This window comes from Nomascus leucogenys, chromosome 9 (genome assembly GCF_006542625.1).
Source record: "Nomascus leucogenys isolate Asia chromosome 9, Asia_NLE_v1, whole genome shotgun sequence".
Lineage (NCBI taxonomy): Eukaryota > Metazoa > Chordata > Mammalia > Primates > Hylobatidae > Nomascus > Nomascus leucogenys.
In genome coordinates, this window is record NC_044389.1 from 114,291,804 (window position 1) to 114,313,272 (window position 21,469).

Here is a 21,469-nt window from a genome sequence, read left to right on the forward strand (position 1 = left end):
CCGGCCTTATTATTATTTTTTTGAGACAGAGTTTCCCTCTTGTTACCCAGGGTGGTGTGCTATGGTGCAATCTTGGTCACAGCAACCTCCGCCTCCCGGGTTCAAGGGATTCTCCTGCCTCAGCCTCCCGAGTAGCTGGGTTTACAGGCATGCGCCATCACGCCTGGATAATTTTGTGTTTTTAGTAGAGACATGGTTTCACCATGTTGGTCAGGCTGGTCTTGAACTTGTGACCTCAGGTGATCTGCTTGCCTCGGCCTCCCAAAGTGCTGGGATTACAGGCATGAGTCACCGTGCCTGGCGCACATTGATTTTTTTAAAATGAATTTTATAATATTTTAAAGTCATTTTAAATCCAAATGTAAGACCTTTGGTAGTCTAAGAAGAAAATTGTATAAGACATAAATTAGATATCCCTTGAGTATAAATCTTTAAGGGAGTTTGTTTGCTTCAACAAGTTCCTATTCTGTCCGTGGTTGACTTTAAGTCCAACATAATATTTAGATATCTTTAGAAACCTACTGTAGGCATTGCTATGAATGTTTCCTAATTAGCATTGTTCATAGTGCACCTAAAGGTGTGGAGAGTTACATGCTTCATAGTTGACCAGGAGTTTGCATTGGTTTAGTGATTAGGTGGCAGTGCTCAACCAGTTGTTATGATGGGCAAGTGAATACATTTAGCAGTCAGGGTTGAGGAACCAGGCTATTTATAGTTTAGCCATTCCATCAGAGTTGAGTAGGAGGAGACTTGCAATTGAGATACCCAAAGAAATACATGAATAATTCAGGTGCAGGTTTGCATTTATCCACTGGTACTATTTAGTTGTATTTATTATACAGCTTCCTGCCCTCTCCAAAAAACTTATTGAGCAATAACAGGTTAGCCAAAGAACACAAAAAAGTGATCTTTATTAGACTGTAAGAATATGGTTTCTCTGAGGTCGAGACCATCCTGGCTAACACGGTGAAACCCCGTCTCTACTAAAAATACAAAAAATTAGCCGGGTGTGGTGGCACACGCCTGTAGTCCCAGCTACTCGGGAGGCTGAGGCAGGAGAATGGCGTTAACCTGGGAGGCAGAGCTTGCAGTGAGCCGAGATCATGCCACCACACTCCAGCCTAGGCAACAGAGCGAAACTTTGTCTCAGAGAAAAAAAAAAAAAAAAAAAAGAATATGGTTTCCCTATTTAGTATGAGAACAGTATATTATAATGAGTGACATGATTGTCAGAATTACTCAAATTTGTGTACATGTTTTCTCCACCAAACTGTAAACTTCTGGTACTGTGTTCTGTTCATTAAAAAAAAAAAAAAACTTCATTAAAGTGTAATTTACATTCTATAAAACTCACCCTTTTAAAGTATGCAATTGAATTATTTTTAGTAGATTTACTGAGTTGTGCAATCATCACCATAATGTAGTCTTAGAACTTTTACATTACCCCATTAAACCCCCAGCCCACCCCCAGGCCCACTTATAGTTAGGCCTTGTTTCTCCCCCATCCTTGGGCAGCCACAAACATGCTCTGTCTCTCTGCATTCTGCTCCCTTCTGTGGCCAGCTCAATGCGTTGTGTCTGGTAGGCAAGCAGCTAGTACTGCCTGCATAAAATTTGAGTATCCATCCATTCAACAAAACTGAGTGCAAGTGATAATGATAGCTAAGACATTTTCTATGGAGAGGTTGTTCAGATGAGCGTGGGATACACGTCTTCAAGGAGCCCTAACACAGCATGCAAGATTGCATGATGACATTGTATGTGAGCCTTAGGTACAAAATGAGCATACACCTGGAGGTGGGAGGCACTGAGACGTAGGTGAGTGTAGAAGAAGCACTCTTTATCTTGCCCCTAGTCAAGCAAGGTCATTTTGAATGTTCTCACCTTGAGGTAATAAGGATCTACTGATTTGGAAGTATATCATACTAATAGTTATGATTACAGTACTTTGCATTAAGTTTACCTGAGTTCCAGGCAGGGACAGTGATGAAACTCTCTAGTCCCTCAATATATCAGAAACGGGAAGGAAACTAGGACGGGGAGTGGTCAGAGGGATGGGAGGAAAACCAGAGGACAGTGTGCGGTGGAGATAGAGGCAGAGAGGCTGACTCAAGTGAAGTATAGTAAGGTAACAAAGCGAGGGGTCAGTTGTGACCTTAGCAAGAGTATTTCACAGGACTGATAGGAGCAAAAGCCAGATTACAGTGGGCGAGAGACAGGAGTGGTAGACACAACTTAGACAGTGACATTCCTCCTAAGATCTTGGCTTTGAAGGTAAGGTGATAGAAAGCGAGAGGGGATTGAAAGGGTTTTGAGGGTGTTTATGATGAAGAGTGACCACTGGCAGTGGGCCACTGTGATGGGTTCTCCTTCTTGAGGAAGAAAAAATATCTGACCACTGGTAGTCAGCAACAGTGTCGTTTGGTTAAAGGTTCTTTACCTTCCCTGTTAGGGCCACAAACTTTATCTATAGCAAACATCATTCTTAGCGGCTTTTTGCCCTTCCTGAAGCCCACTCAGGGACTCCAGTTCTTACTCCTGCGTGCGACCAGCCAAGTAGCTGCTTTTCCCTTGGAGACACTACATCAGCCTGGAAACCATTTTCTGTTGAAATGATCCTGTTGTGTTTTATCATAAATCAACAGCAGGTTTGAGAGAGGAATGTGAGTGAATGATGATGTTTAAGGGACAGGTAATATTAGGTAGAAGTGTTTATGTAAAATTACCTCCTCAGAAGAAAGATGCAAAGTCACAGCAAGTCTTTTCTAATCAAAGTGTGAAACTGGAAAGCTGAAATTGGAAATCTAACTCGTGCTCATACTAAACTCTATGTACAGTTCAGCAAAACATCTATATCAGAATGATTTTTTTTTTGAGTCAGCCTCACTCTGTTACTCAGGCTGGCTAGAGTGCAGTAGTGTGATCTCTGCTCACTGCAGCCTCTGCCTCCCGGGTTCAAGCTATTCTTGTGCCTCAGCCTCCTGAGTAGCTGGAATTACAGGCGTGCGCCACCATGCTTGACTAATTTTTGTATTTTTCGTAGAAGTGGGGTTTTGCCATGTTGCCCAAGCTGGTCTCAAACTATGGCCTCAAGTGATCTGCCCGCCTTGGCCTCCCAAGGTGTTGAGATTACAGGCATGAGCCACTGCACCCGGCCCAGAATTTTTTTTTTTTTAAACTCCTTTACAGATGGTAATACCAAAAAACTTTAGTCCCTTCCTTTATCAGTTTTCAAAAAAACCACCTTTGCCTTTTGATGACACAGCTTCTGAATGAATAACTATTAATTAGCAATTCAGATTAATTATTGCAGGCCTATATTTTGAATAAGAGTAGGCTTAGCAATCAGAAAGCTTGAATTTTTATGAAAATATCCAACTCCTGTATTTGTACGCAAATGACATGTGGCTGCTCTTAGCATGTTAATCTTGCAGGTTAAACCTTTTGGCAGGTTGTTGCCACCTTGTCAATCTGTTTTAAGAACAGACTTGGGCTGGACGCGGTGGCTCACGCCTGTAATCCCAACACTTTGGGAGGCCAAGGCGGGTGGATCACCTGAGGTCAGGAGTTCGAGACCAGCCTGACCAATATGATGAAACCCCGTCTCTACTAAAAATACAAAAATTAGCCGGGCATGGTGGTGCATGCCTGTAATCCCAGCTACTTGGGAGGCTGAGACAGGAGAATCGCTTGAACCCAGGAGGTGGAGGTTGCAGTGAGCTGAGATAGTGCCATTGCACTCCAGCCTGGGCAACAAGAGCGAAATTGTCTCAAAAAAAAAAAAAAAAAAAAAAAAAGACTTGGCCGGCTGTAGTGGCTCACACCTATAAATCCCAGCACTTTGGGAGGCCAAGGCGGGAGGATTGCTTGAGCCCAGTTCAAGACCCCATATCTACAAAGCAAAAAAGAACAGGCATGGTGGTGTGTGCCTGCTGTCTCAGCTACTCAGGTAGCTGATGGGGGAGGATTGCTTGAGCCCAGCAGGTTGAGGTTGCAGTGACCTTTGATTGCACCACTGCACTCCAGCCTGAGTGACAGAGGGAGACCCTGTCTCTAAAAAAATAAAAACAAAAGACCTAAGAACTTTCCTTAAGGATGTTGATACAGTTTCCTGTCTTAGAAATATGTTTGTTACTATGTCAGGAAGTGTAAAGCTGCCTTTACCTCAGAATGATTTAGTGACAAAACAATCCATTTACCCCCAGAGTATATGCAAGGTTCTTGGTCTCCTGGTAACTTCAGAGAACTTGCCCCAGGATGGGGGATACTCTGATCAGATACCCTCTTTTCCTCTTAGAATATATTCGTGCTGAGACAGAGTAGATCCTTTTTAATGTAGGATATTTCTTTTTGATGACATAGTATTGTAACATTTTGATTGTAGCATTTTGGCCACTGACAGAAGGAATGCTTTCTATAACACATACCCCTGATCTTTTTAGCTCCAAGGCATATTTAAAAATAGAGGGATTTCTTCATTCCCTGTTTGACTTACTATTCTTAGTTTTATCCTTGTGTAAATGAGTTACATGCTGCTAAAACTTCTCTTGTTGTGGAAGTGTGACAGATGTAATAGTAGTCTTTCAAGGCACTGGGATCAGTAAAAACATCTCTCAACTTAGAACATTTTGTAATTTCTTTAAAAAAATTAGTAATTTTATTGCTTAGTATTTGCATCATTTAGAATATGACAAATAGTTTTTTTGCAAACTCTTTTTCATTTTAGGATTCAGTTTAATTGCTATTAAGGCATTTTGTTCAATAGTAGATTTATAAATCAACTTCGTATGGCAGTACCATGCAAACAGTTGTACTGAGAGAATAGTCAAATCACTGGGAGAAAGCGACAGATGTGTCGGAGTCTGCTGCCTGGCAACTGGCTGTCTTCATAGGCCCTGGTGTCCTTACATATGTGTGGAAATACAACACATACAGCTATGTGCACAGATCATAAAAGTACAACTCAGTGTATTTCTGCAAAATAAACACACGTAGGTAATCCACTACCAAGATCCTGAAACAGCAATTTTCAGTTTTGGCAGCAATTTGAAGACATGTCACAATTATAGAAATTGTGAAAATAGGAGAAATGTGTATCTTCAAATCAGGGAACTTGTGTAGATGAGATACTTGAGTCATGCAGGGGTGTCAGAGTTTCTGAGATGGTCAGGCTGCTTCATTCTTTGTTTGGACTTCTCATCTCATGAAGCCAGTGCTTCTCACCTGGACAGTGCAGTCACTCCTCTGGTGTCCCCAACCCACCCTTCCTTTCTAACACAGAGGCCAGAGGATCCCTTCGAGAAGGCCAAGTCAGAGCCTGCCACTCCTGTGCTCAACATCACAGTCAGCCTGAGTCCTGCCAGGTCCCTAGCCTTCATAGTCTGGCACCTGTCCTCTCTGACTCTGCTGCCCGCTGGCTCTCCTCTGGCATGCTGCTCCAGCCCCAGTGGGCTCTTGGCCCTTGACCATTCCAGCATCACCTTACGCAGGGCTCTCTGCCTCAATTGGTTCTGGTGTGCCCCTTTCCCAGAAGTCTTTGAGGCTTATTCTCTTACCTTTCTCAGTCTCAGCCTCACCTTCTCAGCGAGCCCTATCTATCTGCATCCATCTCCTCACTTCTGGCTTGCCTCAGGCCCTTTATGTGTAGCAGTTAGCACCTTCTAACAATGTTAGGTATTTGTTAGATTTAGTGTTTGTCTCCCTGGACTAGAATGCAAGCTCCATCAAAGCTGGGATTTGGTTTTGTTTATTGATGTATCCCAGTGTCTTCCTGACAGGTAGGTGCTCCATAAATGTCTCCAGTATAAAAGAATATATTACATATGGTGGTAATCACTGCAGACTCTCATGGCTCTTACTGTGCACTCTCCTAACACTTCGGTTTACTCATTAATTCCTGTTAGCCCTACACCTGTCTTACCCCTAGGTACTGTTATCCCCATTTTACAAATGAGGAAACTGAGACACAAAGAGGTTTAAGTAATTTATCCCCAAGATTACTGGACTAAAAAGTGGTAGAACCAGGATTTGAACCCAGGCAATCTGGTTTCAGAGTCCAGACTCAAGAGGAAATACTTTGTATTTGGCACCATTATTTCATTTAAAAAGAGAAACCAGAAGGAAATAATTTAAAACACCCAGCTCTTTCAGCCATCTGAAAGGCTTTTCAGAATTGTTTGTTTTGTTATTGTTTTGTTTGTTTTTTTAGAGACAGGGTCTTGCTCTGTCACCCAGGCTGGAGTGCAGTGGAACAGTAATAGCTCACTGCAGCCTCGAACTTTTGGACTCAAGTGATCCTCTGGACTCAAGTGATCCTCCTGCCTCAGCCTCCCAAGTAGCTGGGACTACCGACACGTGTCCCCACACTCAGCTAACTTTTAATTTTTATCTGTAGAGTTGGGGTCTTGCTGTGTTGTCGAGGCTCTTTCAGATATCTTTAAGGCTGTTCCCCCATCACAGGCCCATCACATTTGCCCTCTAGGAGGGCAGAAGGGTTTTGGTAGATGAGCACTGGGGGCCCTCCACTAGCTTGCTGCCCAGAGCCGCCTTGGACCTCTGCTCCCCATATCTGGTGCATTGCTCCGCGGTCACCGCAGCTGCAGCTCGAGTGGCTTGAGCTGCAACTCCAGAAGGTACAAGTCATAAATCTTGGTGGCATCCATGTGGTGCTGATTTTTCAGGCAAGAAGAATGCTAGAGCTGTGGGGCAGCCACCACCTAGATTTCAAGAGATGTCATGGACAGCCTGGGGCCCAGGCAGAGACTTGTCACAGAAGCAGAGCAACTGCAGAGAGCCTGTCATTGGGCAATGGCAAGCAGAAATTTGGAGTTGAACCTGCTGCAGAGAAGCCCCACCAGGGCATTGCCTAGTAGAGTCGTGGGAGTGGCCTGGGAGCCTTGAACTGTGGAGCTGCCAGCTTGCAGCATCAGCCTGGGAGAGCTGTGGGCAGGAGACCCCAACCCCTGACAGCTGCTGGGTGGACTGAGCCCAGCAAAGCCATCGGATGGGGCTGCCTGAGGCCCTGGGGACCCAACCCTGTTCCACTGTGCCCAGAGGATTGGGACATGGAGTCAAAGGAGATGATTCTCCAGAGAGACTTAATATTTAATATTGTCTGCCCTGTTCGGTCTTGAACTTGGGACCTCTTGCTTCTTCTTGCCTATTTCTCCCTTCTGGAAAGAGATTTTTTTTTTTTTTCTTTTTTCTGAGACAGAGTTTTGCTCTTGTTGCCCAGTCTGGTGTGCAATGGTGTGATATCTGCTCACTGCAATCTCTGTCCCGCTGGGTTCAAGCTATTCTCCTGCCTCAGCCTCTCGAGTAGCTGGGATTACAGGCATGCACCACCACACCCGGCTAATTTTTTGTATCAGTAGAGACGGGGTTTCTCCATGTTGGTCAGGCTGGTCTTGAACTTTCGATCTCAGGTGATGCGCCTGCTTTGGCCTCCCTAAGTGCTGGGATTACAGGCGTGAGCCACTGCACCTGGCCGGGAATTTTTTTGTATGTGTGCCTGTCCAACCATTGTATTTTGGAAACACATAACTTGTTACTCTCAACACTCAGGACTGGAGAGGAATTGATCTTGGGGTGAATTGTGCCTTGAGTCTCACCCTATCTGATTCAGATGAGACTCTGGACTTTTAAGTTGTGCTGAAATTGAGTTAAGACTAATGGAGGTATTGGGATGGAAGGATTATTTTTTGCATTGTAAGAAGGACATGAATTGTGGGAGCTGGAATGGAATACTATGGTTTTCATGTGTCCCCCAAAGTTCATGTGTTGGAAAATCAGTCCACCGTGCAGCAGCATTGGGAGGTAGGGCCTTCTAAGGGGTGATAAGGACACCAGGCTCTGCCCTCACAAGTGGAGGAGTGGATGAGTGCCGTTGTGGCGGGAGTGACCCCATCTCCTCACGTGTGTGTGTGATGGTGCAGCACAAAGGCCTCTCCAGAAGCAGCCTCTCAACTTGAGACTCCCAGCCTCTAGAATTGTGTGAAATAATCTCTGTTCTTTATAAATTGCCCCATCTCAGGTATTCTGTTAGAGCAGCACAGAATGGTTTCACAAAGGACTTTAAGGCTTGAAAAGTGCGGGGAGGAGACTGGGGAAAGAAACAGCATTGAGGCAGTGTGCTGGCGTTGGTTAGTACGAGATAGAAGAGGTTGGGGGAATGGTATCTTAGAAGCTGAGATCATAGAGGTAGGCTAGGGCCAGATTATGGGGGACTTTGAAGTGGGACTTTGGGATTCTATTCCAACTACTTAAAGTCTGCATAACGGCTCTTTGAAATAGATGTTGGTGTTGGCTCCATTTTACAAATAAGAAAACTGAGACAAAGAGGTTAAGTAATTTGCCAGAGGTGACACATGTAAAAATGGAGCTGAGACTCAAACCCAGGCAGGTGATATCGTGAGCTTCTCTGCTTTACTGTGTCCGTTCACTCTACAGCTGATATGAATTGTTTGTGTCTTTAGTGCAGAACGTTTTTTCCATGTAGATATTTAATGCTCTTTGAGTAGCATGACAGTATGGTCAATGTATGGTCTGAGTTTTGTTTTGTCATTCGAAGCTGCTACTAAAGTTCTTGGTGCCTCATTTCCCTTATCTGTGCAGTGGATTAGTAGTATCTACGTTGGGGGTTGTTAAGAGTGCAAATGAAGACGTGTGACAAAATGGATGCATAGATGTAATTAATATTTTGTGGCACAAAGTGCTATATAAAGTGTTGACTACCATTATCATCATAATCATTATTATGATGATTTCAGTACTTGAATTTTAGTATATTCAGAAGTGTTCCTGTTACCTTTATGTTTAAGTGTAATTCCTAAGCTTTTTGTCCTAAAAATGTTAATATTTTTAAAAAGTAAAACATTAATAGGGCATCAGTCATAACTCATAGGTTAAATAAACAGCAAAATCTCTCTTGCAGAGGAATTAAAAGAATTATTTTGTTTTTCACATAGCATGTCAGAACCATAATAAGAAAAATAATTACTTATACTAAAAGCAAAACATGACAGATGTCAACGTAAGACAAGACCCATTATGTGAGTCCATAGTTAGGGACTGGACCACATAGTACATGAGCAACTTGTTTACTTGTGGGCAACGCCTGTTTTTCACCAGATGGCAGGCCGTGCGTTCCTGCATCAAGTGCTTTCAAGAGACTTTCTAGTTCTGCTACCAGAGCTTGTAGATCTGTTTTCCCTTTTTTTTCTTGTTCCTTCCTTTTTCTTAATTGGAGTGCTCAGACATCTGCAGAAGTGGAGAGAATAATACCATGAACCAAATGCAGCATCATTAACTTGAACATTACCCATCCCCACATTTGACTACTATTTTGTTTTTTTGAGATGGAGTCTCGCTCTTGTCACCCAGGCTGGAGTGCAGTGGTGCAATCTCAGCTCACTTCAACCTCTGCCACCTGGGTTCAAGTGATTCTCCTGCCTCAGCCTTCTGAGTAGCTGGAACTACAGGCAAACACTCCCATGCTCAGCTAATTTTTTGTATTTTTAGTAGAGACGGGTTTTCACCATGTTGGCCAGGCTGGTCTTGAAACTCCTGACCTCTGGTCATCCACCCCACTCGGCCTCCCAAAGTGCTGGGATTACAGGCATGAGCCACCACATCCGGCCTGGACTACTGTCTTTAAATCTTTTCCTCCCCCTATGCATATAACTTTTAACTTTTATATATGTGTGTATATATTTACTATATTTGCTAGGGTATTTTAAAGCAAATTGTAGATAATGTGTCGCTTTATCCCAGATACTTCAGCATGCATCTCTAACTGACATCATTCCATTTTCACACCTGACACAATTAGTAATAATTTCTGCATGCCTACAGATACTATTTTTTATTGCTATTTATTTTTTTGCTCTCCTTTGATTTTTCGTCTATTTTTTGTTGCTGTTTATTTCAGGCATCATTTCATAAAGCTAGAAAATTAGATACAACTGTGAGTAGCTATATATTTTCCAGAACAAAATTCTGATACTGTTTTCCTTTGGGGGAATTTATGAACTATTTTATTTAGTTACCACCATCCCATGAAATGTAATTTGGGAAATACTGGAACACTGTAGAAAAACCAGAAGCCTGAAATCTTTCTAGCTGGGATAATATTTTAAGTTATGTTTTATTGAGTTTATGAGAATAAGAAAAAATACAGTGCAGCATTCTTGCTGCTGTTCTGAGCTTTTGGATCCTGGTCCTGTTTGGAATTGGGCACATGGAGTATGCTGGCTGTCAGTCAGGCTCTGTTGTCATTAGGATTTGGGTTTGAGTGGCAGGAACATGTGACCGCTGTGCAAGGGGTTATTTTTGGTCTCTGGGTATTGGCTTCTCCTCAGAAATTATAGCAAGTTAGTGTGAGGTGCGTCTGGAGGCTCGGGATCAGCACGCCTGTCGTGTGCTTGTGAGTTCTCAAACATGGGCTGTTGCTTCAGCAAAGAACTAAGTAGTGACAATGACAGTGAAAAAACTGGCCTGTTACAAAAATCTGTGGAGGAGAAGGAACCAGAAGACAAGATAAGTAAAACTTTATCTTCATTATTTGATACCCCTGAAGGTGAGGAGGTTCACCCTATTGGCAGTGGAGCCGGCAGTGGAGCCAGCAGTGCAGCTGGCGTTAGCGCGCAGACGAGGATTTTCGCAGGGTCTGGGCACAAACAGGGTCATGGACCCAAGCAGTTATTGAACCCTCTTTCCTCTTTTATATATACATTCTTAACAAGGTATGAAAACTTGGATGAGAATGACAAGAATTCAGATATTGTTGTTAATGAGCAGAATTCTGAGGGGGTCTCTGATCTACTGTGTGTGGATAACGGCAGCCGACAAGGTTGTTGGGAAGATGAGGAGCCTTTCTCATGTGTGCTGGTGCCTTCTGACCGAGGCCAGCAGGAGGAAACCTTTGTGAGTGGCCATCTGCACTGTTACCCAGCTACTTGTAAAAACTCTTTAGTAGAGAAGGAAATGGTGGTCAGTGTTCACCTCAGTAGCGGTGATGAGAATAAGTCTTTAGACCTATCCGACAGGGAGAAGAAAGATGGAAACCCTATTGGTATTGATGATCAGCAATGTCAGGATTCAGGAGAGTGCCAGTTTCACAGCATTTGTGTTGCCGACTCTGCCTGCCCAAGCGTGGCAGAGGAGCTGGACACCTGGGCAGACACAGTAGCTGCAAGAGGAGAATGTTGCTCTGCTGTGCCTTTAGCCTTGTGTGCCTTTTCAGGGGCGGGCGAGCCAGAGCCACAGCAGGAAGAGCTCTCGCCTTGGGACACGCTGGGTCCAGGTGAAAGGACAGGGGAATGCAGTGGGAAAACCAAGCCTTGCCCTGAGCCTGTGGCATTCAGCCATGCACCTTGTGAAGCAAACACTGATAACATGCAGGTGGAGGCTTTCCAGGCAGAAGCTTGCACTGAATTCCCTAAAAATTATGCAGAAAGTAGTGCACTACATGGTATTGACCTACTCCCTGAATTAAATAACAACATGGACAGTGACTCACTAAGACATGCGTGTGTCCTGGAAGAAAGTGAGAGCCATAACTCAGGAGTAGGAAATGAGATGGATCATCCACCTGGTGGCTTCCGTACTGACACTGCACATTCACCTGGTAGCTTTTGTACTGACCCTGCATATGTTGCAGGGAGTGATGACCCGGAGGTGGTAACAGTTGTTGTCGACCAGAGTTTACATTCTAAAAAGGAGAGAGAAAATAACTCTGTCGCACCACTAAGAGACGACGATGATTTCTACTTGGGTGTTAGCAAATCAGATAGTATCCTTCCCGTTGGTCTAGATAGAATTGATTTAAGTCCCAAGAGGCCTATCACTGCAGTGAGATTTGGAAGTGGGTGTCTCTCAGGTCACGCTAATTCAAGAGAAGCAGCCCCAAGCCAGCTTGATGACTGCTGGGAGCTGGAACCTGTCCCCGGACAAGTCAGGAAGGCGCGGTGCAGAGGGGACTGCAGCCTGGAGGCCAGAAGTCCCCTGCTGCCAGACAGAGGAGAGGTGTCTCTGCAATCTGAAAATAGTGCCTTTTACCAAGAAGAGGACAGAATTGGCGTTTGGAAGGCTGAGGGTCATGGTGTAAGGGCTTTTGAGTCGAAATCTTGGTGTCAAGCAGATGAGGCTGCAACACAGACCTGTGACCAAACTTGTGTGGAGCGTGTGGTGGACACAAAGGGGACGGTGCAGAGGACAGATGGCCTAAAGCTTAGCATGGCACAAGGAGTGCCCCCCAATGGCAAGTCTTCCAGTCAGTCCAGATCTCTTCACAGTAACTGTATTTCCTCCGCATTTATTTTCACCTGCACAGAGGAAGACGAGAGGGAAACAAGCCCAGGTGACAAAACAGAGGGTGAAATATGTGTGAAGAGTTCAGTCAGTGTGTCACGAGACCAGCTGAGTGACCCTCAGCAGTTAGAAGGTGGTGAAAAAGAATCACTGCAAGCAAAGTATAGAGAGACAAGTGAAGATAACATAGAGACTGTCAAGTCAGATTCTGAAACAACCTATGAGTGGGAAACAGGCACACAAAGATATGAGGCAGTGCGAAGTCAGGATGTACTCTCCTGCGTTAGTTCTCGTACAACAGAGAACGCTGATTTTGAAACTAATCAAATAGAAAAAAACTATGAAACACACCGAGTATACCACTGCAAATATAATGGTCTTAATATGTTACCACCTTTAAGTCCAAGTTTTAATCCAGTTACACAGAAGTCAGAAATAGTAGAGAATTCCGTTAGTAGTGGTAAAAGCCCAAAATGGAAGGGAATTTACTCTGAATCAATTGAAGAAGCTTCTGGTATCTTTGGTAATAATACATCAGGGTTGAGTAAACCAAAACTAACATGTAAAGAAGAGGAAGAGAGACTTTATTTGGAGAAAGACAGTATTGACCCCAAAATTATTGACTGCCTGGGTCCACGTGGGGCGAGTGAAAGTGCACACCATTTCAAAGAAGGAAACGCCAAGTCCACTCTTACACAGTCGACTTTAAATGGCGACATGGGTTTTATGGGAAATGCCAAGGTGAGTTTTGAGAAAATAGAGTCATGTGACACTTGCAGTGGGCATTTCTTTCTGGTTGGTGTTGATCCCACCCTAGCGGACAGATACACAGCTGCCCCCTGCAATGCAGCCCAGGGGATTCCCGCTGTCCCCATGGACAGCAAAGACACTGTCATACCAAGTAGTGGCCACATTTTATCACTCACAGAAGGTGTCCTAAATAGATCTGAACATCCCTCAAAAGTGGATTGGCAGAGTTTCCCAGAAGGAGTCTCCCGTTTTTTGAGTGAATTTTCCTACTACCCGATGGGAGGGTTAGGAAGTCCAGTATTTTCTGAAAGACTGGCCAGTGGTTGTGGTGGATATCAAATGGGCTATCTCTGGACTAATACAGTCACAAAAGGTGCTCTAGAAGGTGAAACAATATTCAGTGAGGATCTACACCATAAGCCACAGGACTTGGAAATTGCTTTGTTTTCAGAAAACACTCTTCAGCTACCGGTGTCAGAGGACGGTGTTATTTGGGGATGGCATGATAGAGATGGACAGTTCGTAAGTATGTTTTCTGTGTGTTTACTATTGTGCTGCGGTATGCTAGGCTATACATTTTAATTTATTATTATTTTTATTTATTTTTTGAGACGGAGTCTCGCTTTGTCACCCAGGTTGGAGTGGTGCCATCTCGGCTCACTGCAACCTCCACCTCCCAAGTTCAAGTGATTGCTGGGTTCAAGTAATTCTTGTGACACAGGCTCCCGAGTAATTGGGATTACAGGCATGTGCCACTACGCCTGGCTAATTGTATTTTTAGAGACGGGATTTCGCCATGTTGGCCAGGCCAGTTTTGAACTCCTGACCTCAGGAGATCCACCCGCCTCAGCCTCCCAAAGTGCTGGCATTGCAGGCATGAGCCACTGGGCTGGCCCATTTTAATTGTTTTTAACTTAAAATTAATAAAGATTTATTCTAAACAGTGGGTAGTTGTTTGAATGCTTACATATGGCTGTGAATTACTATAACATTAATGATTTCCAAATTGGAGAATATGAATTCTTGTTTGGTGTAGTTAAGCCAGAGTTTGTATGCAAACTCTTGTTAGCACTAAAGCATGCCCTGAGCTCTGTGTTGACTTTTTTCTGTCTGTGAATTTTGCCAGCTCTTCTTGTCTTCCTGGCCGCAGTGCGGTCAGAGCCCTTTGAGGGCGTCTTATCTTGTGGGCAGTGTAAGTTGATTTGATAAGCATGTGAGCCCATTGAAGGTATAAGTCACACTGCAGAAGACAAACTTACCTAAAAATCTGTGCTTCCTGATATCTTTGTATGTGTCTGAGGCAGGTAGAATTTGCTGCTTTTAACTGGCTATAAAATCTTGGTTCTGTTTTCTTGCAGTTAGAATTACTGTGGAGCTCCTTCTTTTTCAGAACCCCGAGATAAGGCTGTCCCTCTGGTTTGGAAGAAGCTTAGCAAATGATTCTATGCGCAGCTAATTTGAGCATCTTTCCAGAAATTCTGTAATAAATGTCAACATCATTCAACAACAGGAAATTAGCTTTGCTCACAAAACAGACATTTATCAAAGCAGTGTGATTGAAAGCACATACTCAGAGTAGCAAGATCTCATTATTCAACCAGTGGTTTATTCATGATTTTTGTGGGCAATGAAGCAAGAAAAAGTATTGATATTAAGGAGCTAGAGATGGCTCAAATGTCAACACTTACTATATGGAAACAAACAAGTAGGAATCCCCTTCTGTAGCGAAAGGAATGATCCATCAACCTCTTTTATTTCCGTGCCCACATTGGGAGTTTTTCTGGAGAGAGTTATGTTCAAATTCATTAGTTTTGCTCCTTAAATAGTTGTGGAGGCAAAACAGTATAAAACTACATCTTTAAGATAATCTGCAGTTAATCTTTTACAGAAGTGACGTAATTTTCAGTTAGTTACTAGTGTCACTGCCTCAGACGTCAACAAAGAGCATAAATGATGCCTAAGTGAGAGGTGTGCTTCCAGTTTTAAATTAGCTTTTCCATTATGAGGTATTCCCAAACAGTATTCTAATATGAGGCATTACCACATTTAACGATGGTGCCTTGCCTTTCAGAGCTTCAATTTTCAAAGTGCTGTTACAGGTGTCTTTTTTTTTTTTTTTTTTTTTTTTTTAATGGTTCCGGAGTCAGCAAATTGCCCTGAATTACTAAGCTTTTTAGTGCATCTCTAGGAGTGGTTGGTGCTTGCATGGAATGTTTCTTTCCCCCGTCTCTCACCTGCTTTCTGTACCTCACCGGCCAGTCCCCCTTCTCCAGCATTAGTCACTCCAGTTACTCAGTAACTTGTCGGAGAGATTGTCCTGTCTCATATTGGTAGTCATACAAACTTATTAATTGATACGTTATTTTTCAAAGTGGAGCACATTGTTTCGCACAGGGTGGGGTGGGGTAGAAGGGTTTATTTAAAGCATCAGAACTCAGGCGTGTTCACTTTGGAATGTGGCTGTTAAGGTCAGCTTGCCTCTAGTTTTAATAACCATTGCTTAGCCATACATTTTTAATGGAAAAATAAGACTTACAGTCAAGCAGACGACACTGGAGTTTTTTTTTTTTTTTTTTTTTTTTTTTTTTTTTTAAGGATGGAGTCTTGCTCTGTCGCTCAGGCTGGAGTGCAGTGGTACCATCTCGGCTCACTGCAACCTCCGCCTCCTGAGTTCAAATGATTCTCCTGCCTCAGCCTCCCAAGTAGCTGGGATTGCAGGTGTGTGCCACCACACCCAGCTAACTTTTTTATTTTTAGTAGAGATGGGGTTTCACCATGTTGGCCAGGCTGGACTTGAACTCCTGACCACAAGTGATCTGCCTATCTTGGCCTCCCAACATGCTGGGATTACAGGCATGAGCCACACCACACCCGGCCGGTGCTGGAGTTCTTGATAACCATTTAGAGTTCCATATTACTGCAAGAGAATAACCATATTTTATAGAAGTAGGAGATTCAGATCTTTGTTTAATACAAACTATTTCTCGTAAATTATAAGTTAATGAACTCTTGATGGATGTTGAATTTTGCTGAACGCAATTGCTTAGAATCTAACTTTCTAATTACTATCGTTTTTATAGGGAAGTTACTCAACCTTTCTCTGCCTTGGTTTTTTCGTTTGTGAAATGAGTCCAGTGAATAACGACCTCCAAGACTTGTTCTGATTCAGTACAAGGAAGTGCATAGAATGTGCTCAGCACGTGGTAGATCCTTGAATGTCATTAAGCCTTAAAAGACATCTTCATTCTTTCATTCCTGGTCACATCTCTTCAGTCACAGTATTGATTGAACATTTCCTAACTGCATACACTTGATTTGAACTTCTTCACTAAGAGGTAGTCATTGGTTAAGGGTAGAGTCCTAGTCATTTGTGGCATAAAACCTTGCAGAAGTTGTCAAATAGTGGAAAATATAAATTTATGTTATTTATTAAACATTGATTCATTCCTCATATATCTTGAGCACCTCCCTACTGAATTCAGGACTGTGCTAGCTATCAGCAGTACTACAGTGAGCAAAATGTCCATGGTGACTGCCACCCTGGAATGGGAGGAACAAGAAGGCCACGGGAGCCCCAACAGCCATGCTGTCACTGCTTTCAAAGTGCTGTTGGTCTGTATTAATAAACTACAAAATGTATTTTGGTAATATAGGACAGTCAACTGCAAAAGGTACTAATAATAGAGAAGGTTACTGTTAGTTAGCGTTGGGAATTTAAAGCACGTGTAGTATGTGCACGAGCTGAGGGGAGCCAGCTAAGTGGATGGAATGGAACCGAGGCCAGAAAACTGGATTGTGTGGTGGTGGTGAAAAGAGACTGGGTCTAATTAGGAAAGGCGATGTATGGAAGTATTAAAGTAGAAAAGACAATAGAGAAATGAATTTACAAAGACAATAGAGAAATGAATTTACAAAGACAACAGATCAGGCGGAATGGCGTAAATGCCGCCAGAGGCAGTGTTGTGGGTGACCTGTGGCTGTCTCCTGCCCCCTCATGTAGCTCCATGAGCTCCTGTCTGCTTCCTTCACCGTCACACCTGCCAGCTCAGCGCCGTGTCTGGCACAAGCGTGCTGGTGAACATGTCGGAGGCACTTGTTGGACAGATGGGTGGATGAAAGAGAAGAGAGCAAGTAACACTGTGCAGAAGCAGAGGCCAAAAATGAAGTTTAGATGTAATGCAAGAGGGAAAATTGAAGAATTGGTGTTTCTTGATTATAATATTCTTGAAGGAACCCAATTATTTGCCCTATCACCAGTACTTAAAAAAAAAGTAAAAAGAATTCCAGATAGGTCCTCATTTAAACATCTGGTTTTATGGGCATGATGCTCATTGGTGGTCCAGTGTGGAGTAGCAGGAACGAGCAAACCACATCATCTGCCTTCTCTCAGTTTCAGAAATAGTTTTATGTTTTTTTACTACCAGCCCCATCACCTGAGCCAATGTGGATTTATTCTGTCTTTTAAAAATTGTTAATGCACCCATTGTTTTTTTGACGGCTCATGGTGGTGCTTCCCAGCCTTTCTCCTGTGTGCTGGGCCACAGAAACTGGTGTGTCTATGCTGCGTGCTGGGGTAGTGCAGTGTAATTGCTCCCAGCTTGCAGCCTGGGTCCAAGGGGCACCGGGGACCAGGGACCTGAACCTTCCTCCGGAAGCTTTGACTTCCTGCACTGTGGTGTGAAGGTGGGTGGTACATTTGAAAAGGCAAATCATGTGTAAGTTTGTTGAAGGATTGTGTGTTTGAACATTTGACTTTTCTTTAGGCTTTGGGGAGTGCTTCAAGGTGTGTAAGCATAAGAAAGGCTTGTATCAGAAAAATCGGGAGTAGGGAGTATCCACATGGTGGGGGACTGTTGTGGGTTTATACGCTGTGTCAGGAAGGACCACCAGTCCCCGGTCTCTGGGCAGGATGTTCTGGACAGACGGACGGGAAGAGCAAAAGTGCCAGTGTGCCCAGAGACAGCAAGGAGGTCAGTGTGCCTGGAAATGGACAAGGCCAGGGAGCGGTGAGCACAGGAGGGCGCTGTGGCTGCAGCGGGAACTTCGTCTTTTACTCCAAATGAGCCAAGCTGATGCGGGAGGATTTTGAGTAGAGGACTGCCCTGTCGGACTAACTGTCATGGCCGATGAGCTTGGTATGTGCCAGGCGTCATGTTGTTGTGCTGTCTTCCAGGTGAGGTTTAGCCCCTGTTCCACAGCTGTCCGTGGCAGCTTTGGCCTCAGCCCCGGTGATCTGAGAGCCCGTTGTCCAGAACACTGGACTAGCAGCTTCAGGGTCACCTGTGGATTCTCTTTCAAGGTGATACTGAAGCTCTATTGGGAATGGGAACAGGTAGTTCTGTGAAAAATATGAGATATTTTATCTTCTTTCTCAAAGGATGCCTGAGCTTTCTTATCCTACAGTATCCCTGACAGACCTCTTAGAACACCTTCATTCTTAGGAGCAATTTTCATCTTCTACACCTTTTGTTTATGTGACTTTTTGAAGCTTTCTTTCTTTTTTTTGTTTTAGAGATGGAGTTCTGCTCTGTCACCCAGGTTGGGTGCAATGGTGCGATCTCAGCTCACTGCAACCCCCGCCTCCTGGGTTCAAGTGATTCTCCTGCCTCAGCCTCTCGAGTAGCTGGGATTACAGGCACACGCCACCATGCCTGGCTACTTTTGTATTTTTAGTAGAGACAGGGTTTCTCCATGTTGGCCAGGCTGGTCATGAACTCCTGGCCTCAGGTGATCTGCCCACCTTGGCCTCCCAAAGTGCTGGGATTACAGGCGTGAGCCACCGCGCACTGCTGACTTGTTTAAGCTTTCTAATTAGAATTTTATTCATCTATGTTGTATTCAAGTTTGTAAAACCCTGAATTGTGATTTTATTAGGAGTCTAGGAAGTCACCAGCTATTCCTCAGGGATAGTTTGTGAAACACGGAATCTTTTGGTGGCAGGCCTGTCCTTCCCCATCTCTGCAAGCCTTGGTCTTGGGAGGAGGAACTTAAAACTTGGGGGGAATTTAACGGAATTCTGACTGCTTTTTTTTTTTTTTTTAATTTTGAACCTGATTTCATTCCAAAGGTGTGTATAAATACATAGGCTGAGCCTTTGGAGCCTGTATCAGATGTCTCTTAACTCTGCATTAATGAGTAAAATTGTATTTGGTTGACATTTGGATACAAATGTCTATCTCACATTCTTCCTAGGTACCAGCAACTAAGGTTTCAGAGCTGAACCCTAATGCAGAAGTGTGGGGGGCTCCTGTATTACATCTGGAAGCAAGCAGTGCTGCTGACGGTGTGAGTGCCGCATGGGAGGAGGTGGCTGGCCACCACGCAGACCGTGGCCCGCAGGGTAAGTTGAGCATGGCCGTGGTGTGCAGCCCCCTGCTTTCAGGCCTTTGCTTTTGTTGCCATTTTAATCTGTCTTTAAGATGTTGTTCATTCATAACTGTGTCATGGTATGTGGCAGTGCTTGAGAGCCCAGAGGTCTTTTACAGTCCAAAGAAGTTGAGTCACTGCAAGTGTAAGCTTTGTTTTAAGAGAAAGTTATGCTTCTAACCCTGCCTTTTGGGGGTAAACTCCTAATTGTAGGATCGGATGCCAATGGTGATGGTGACCAGGGCCATGAGAATGCCGCATTGCCAGACCCGCAGGAGTCGGACCCAGCAGACATGAATGCTCTCGCTCTGGGTCCCTCAGAATACGACTCTCTGCCTGAAAATAGCGAGACAGGTAAACATATCTTATGGGTTCATTTTCCCAGGGAATATGGGCTGCTTTATTTTTTTTATTTAGCGTATTAACATTCTCTAAACAATGTGTCTTTCTTTGCCTCCTTTTAATTCTACTTTAAACTCACTCTTATGTGGATGCAGAGAAGATGAGAGGCCCTGGTTAGGGAGGGTGCCATGGAGAATGTAAGGTCTCAAAAGATGAAACCTGGGCTGGGCGCGGTGGCTCATGCCTGTAATCCCAGCACTTCGGGAGGCTGAGGCGGGCAGATCACGAGGTCAGGAAATCAAGACCATCCTGGCTAACACGGTAAAACCCCATCTCTACTAAAAAAATACAAAAAAATTAGCTGGGCTGGTCATGCGCGCCTGTAGTCCCAGCTGTTCGGGAGGCCGAGGCAGGAAAATGGTGTGAACCTGGAGGCAGAGCTTGCAGTGAGCCGAGATTGCGCCACTGTACTCCAGCCTGGGTGACAGAGCGAGACTCCGTCTCAAAAAAAAAGAAAGAAACTTATTTAGTGGTGCAAAGTGTCAGTAAAAGTGCAGAGGTGGAACGTCAGTGTTGGATTTGAGAGTAAGACAGTTTGGGTGAAGGGAGGGGGATAGAGAGGGAATGCTGTGGTATTGTAGGTAGGGGCAATTGAGGCCCCATTTGCAAGTCTTAGAAGCCATTCACATTTGAACTTCTTTCCTGTTGATGAGGAAATGAGTGACATGAAGAAAATAAGTTGTTTGGGGAAGGTAAATTTTGCAGGAGTGTGAAAGAATGGCTTGGAGGAATCTCTGTTCTCATGTAGGGTTGTAAGTACCTCAGTATGTAGTAGTGGCTAAAAAATGGAAAGGAAGAGAGTAGGTGGGAAAGGAGATGTTCGGGCCCAGTTACGGGAGTGGACCACACGTTACTGGAAATGCAGGAATTTTTTCATGTTTTCTTTTTTTTTTTTTTGAGATGGAGTCTCGCTCTGTCGCCCAGCCTGGACTGCAGTGGTGCGATATCAGCTCACTGCAAGCTCCGCCTCCTGAGTTCACACCATTCTCCTGCCTCAGCCTCCTGAGTAGCTGGGACTACAGGTGTCCGCCACCACACCCAGCTAATTTTTTGTATTTTTAGTAAAGATGGGGTTTCACCATGTTAGCCAGGATGGTCTCGATCTCCTGACCTCATGATCTGCCTGCCTCGGCCTCTCATGTTTTCATTTTTATTACCACAGTTGTTCTTAACCAGTCCCTATCCCCTCCCCCACCCCACTTGCCAGCGAATGCACTGGGCAGGGCTGGAGAGGCCAGACCTCGATGCTGTAAGGCACAGCCGTGCAGAATGACTTCATTGGCTTAAGACTGTCAAAATCAGAAACTGTCACTTAAGAGGGAAAATGTGTAGATGTTCTGTGACAGTTTTTTTTTTTTCAAACTTCAGTGGAGCTTATTGCTTTAAATAATAATTGTTTGGTAAAATGAATCAAGTATTTATAAAGGTAAAAAAATTAAGCCATGTTTGTTTCTTGTAAATATAAAGTTGCCATCTTGAATTTGCATAAAGTGAATTTCCTGTCTACATTAGCAGTTTTCTAAATCTGAGGAAGTGCCAGTATTCAGCAATGTAATTTGATTACATCCCCCTTGTTAATTCACCAGTAACTGGTGAGTGACTTGGGAATGGCAGAACATTGGGATAAATTGGAGTCATGTTA

The 21,469-nt window shown here is 44.0% G+C and overlaps 1 protein-coding gene across 5 annotated transcripts in view; it reads left to right on the forward strand.

Moving 5' to 3' along the window:
• LARP4B (La ribonucleoprotein 4B) overlaps window positions 1-21,469 on the forward strand; it is a 120,932-nt gene that overhangs the window by 46,214 nt on the left and 53,249 nt on the right. For all 5 annotated transcript variants that reach the window (XM_030819377.1, XM_030819381.1, XM_030819379.1 and 2 more), the window contains exons 4-5: window positions 19,252-19,399; window positions 19,639-19,779. In XM_030819377.1, coding sequence (XP_030675237.1) covers window positions 19,252-19,399; window positions 19,639-19,779 — 289 coding nt within the window. The remainder of the gene's footprint in view (window positions 1-19,251; window positions 19,400-19,638; window positions 19,780-21,469) is intronic.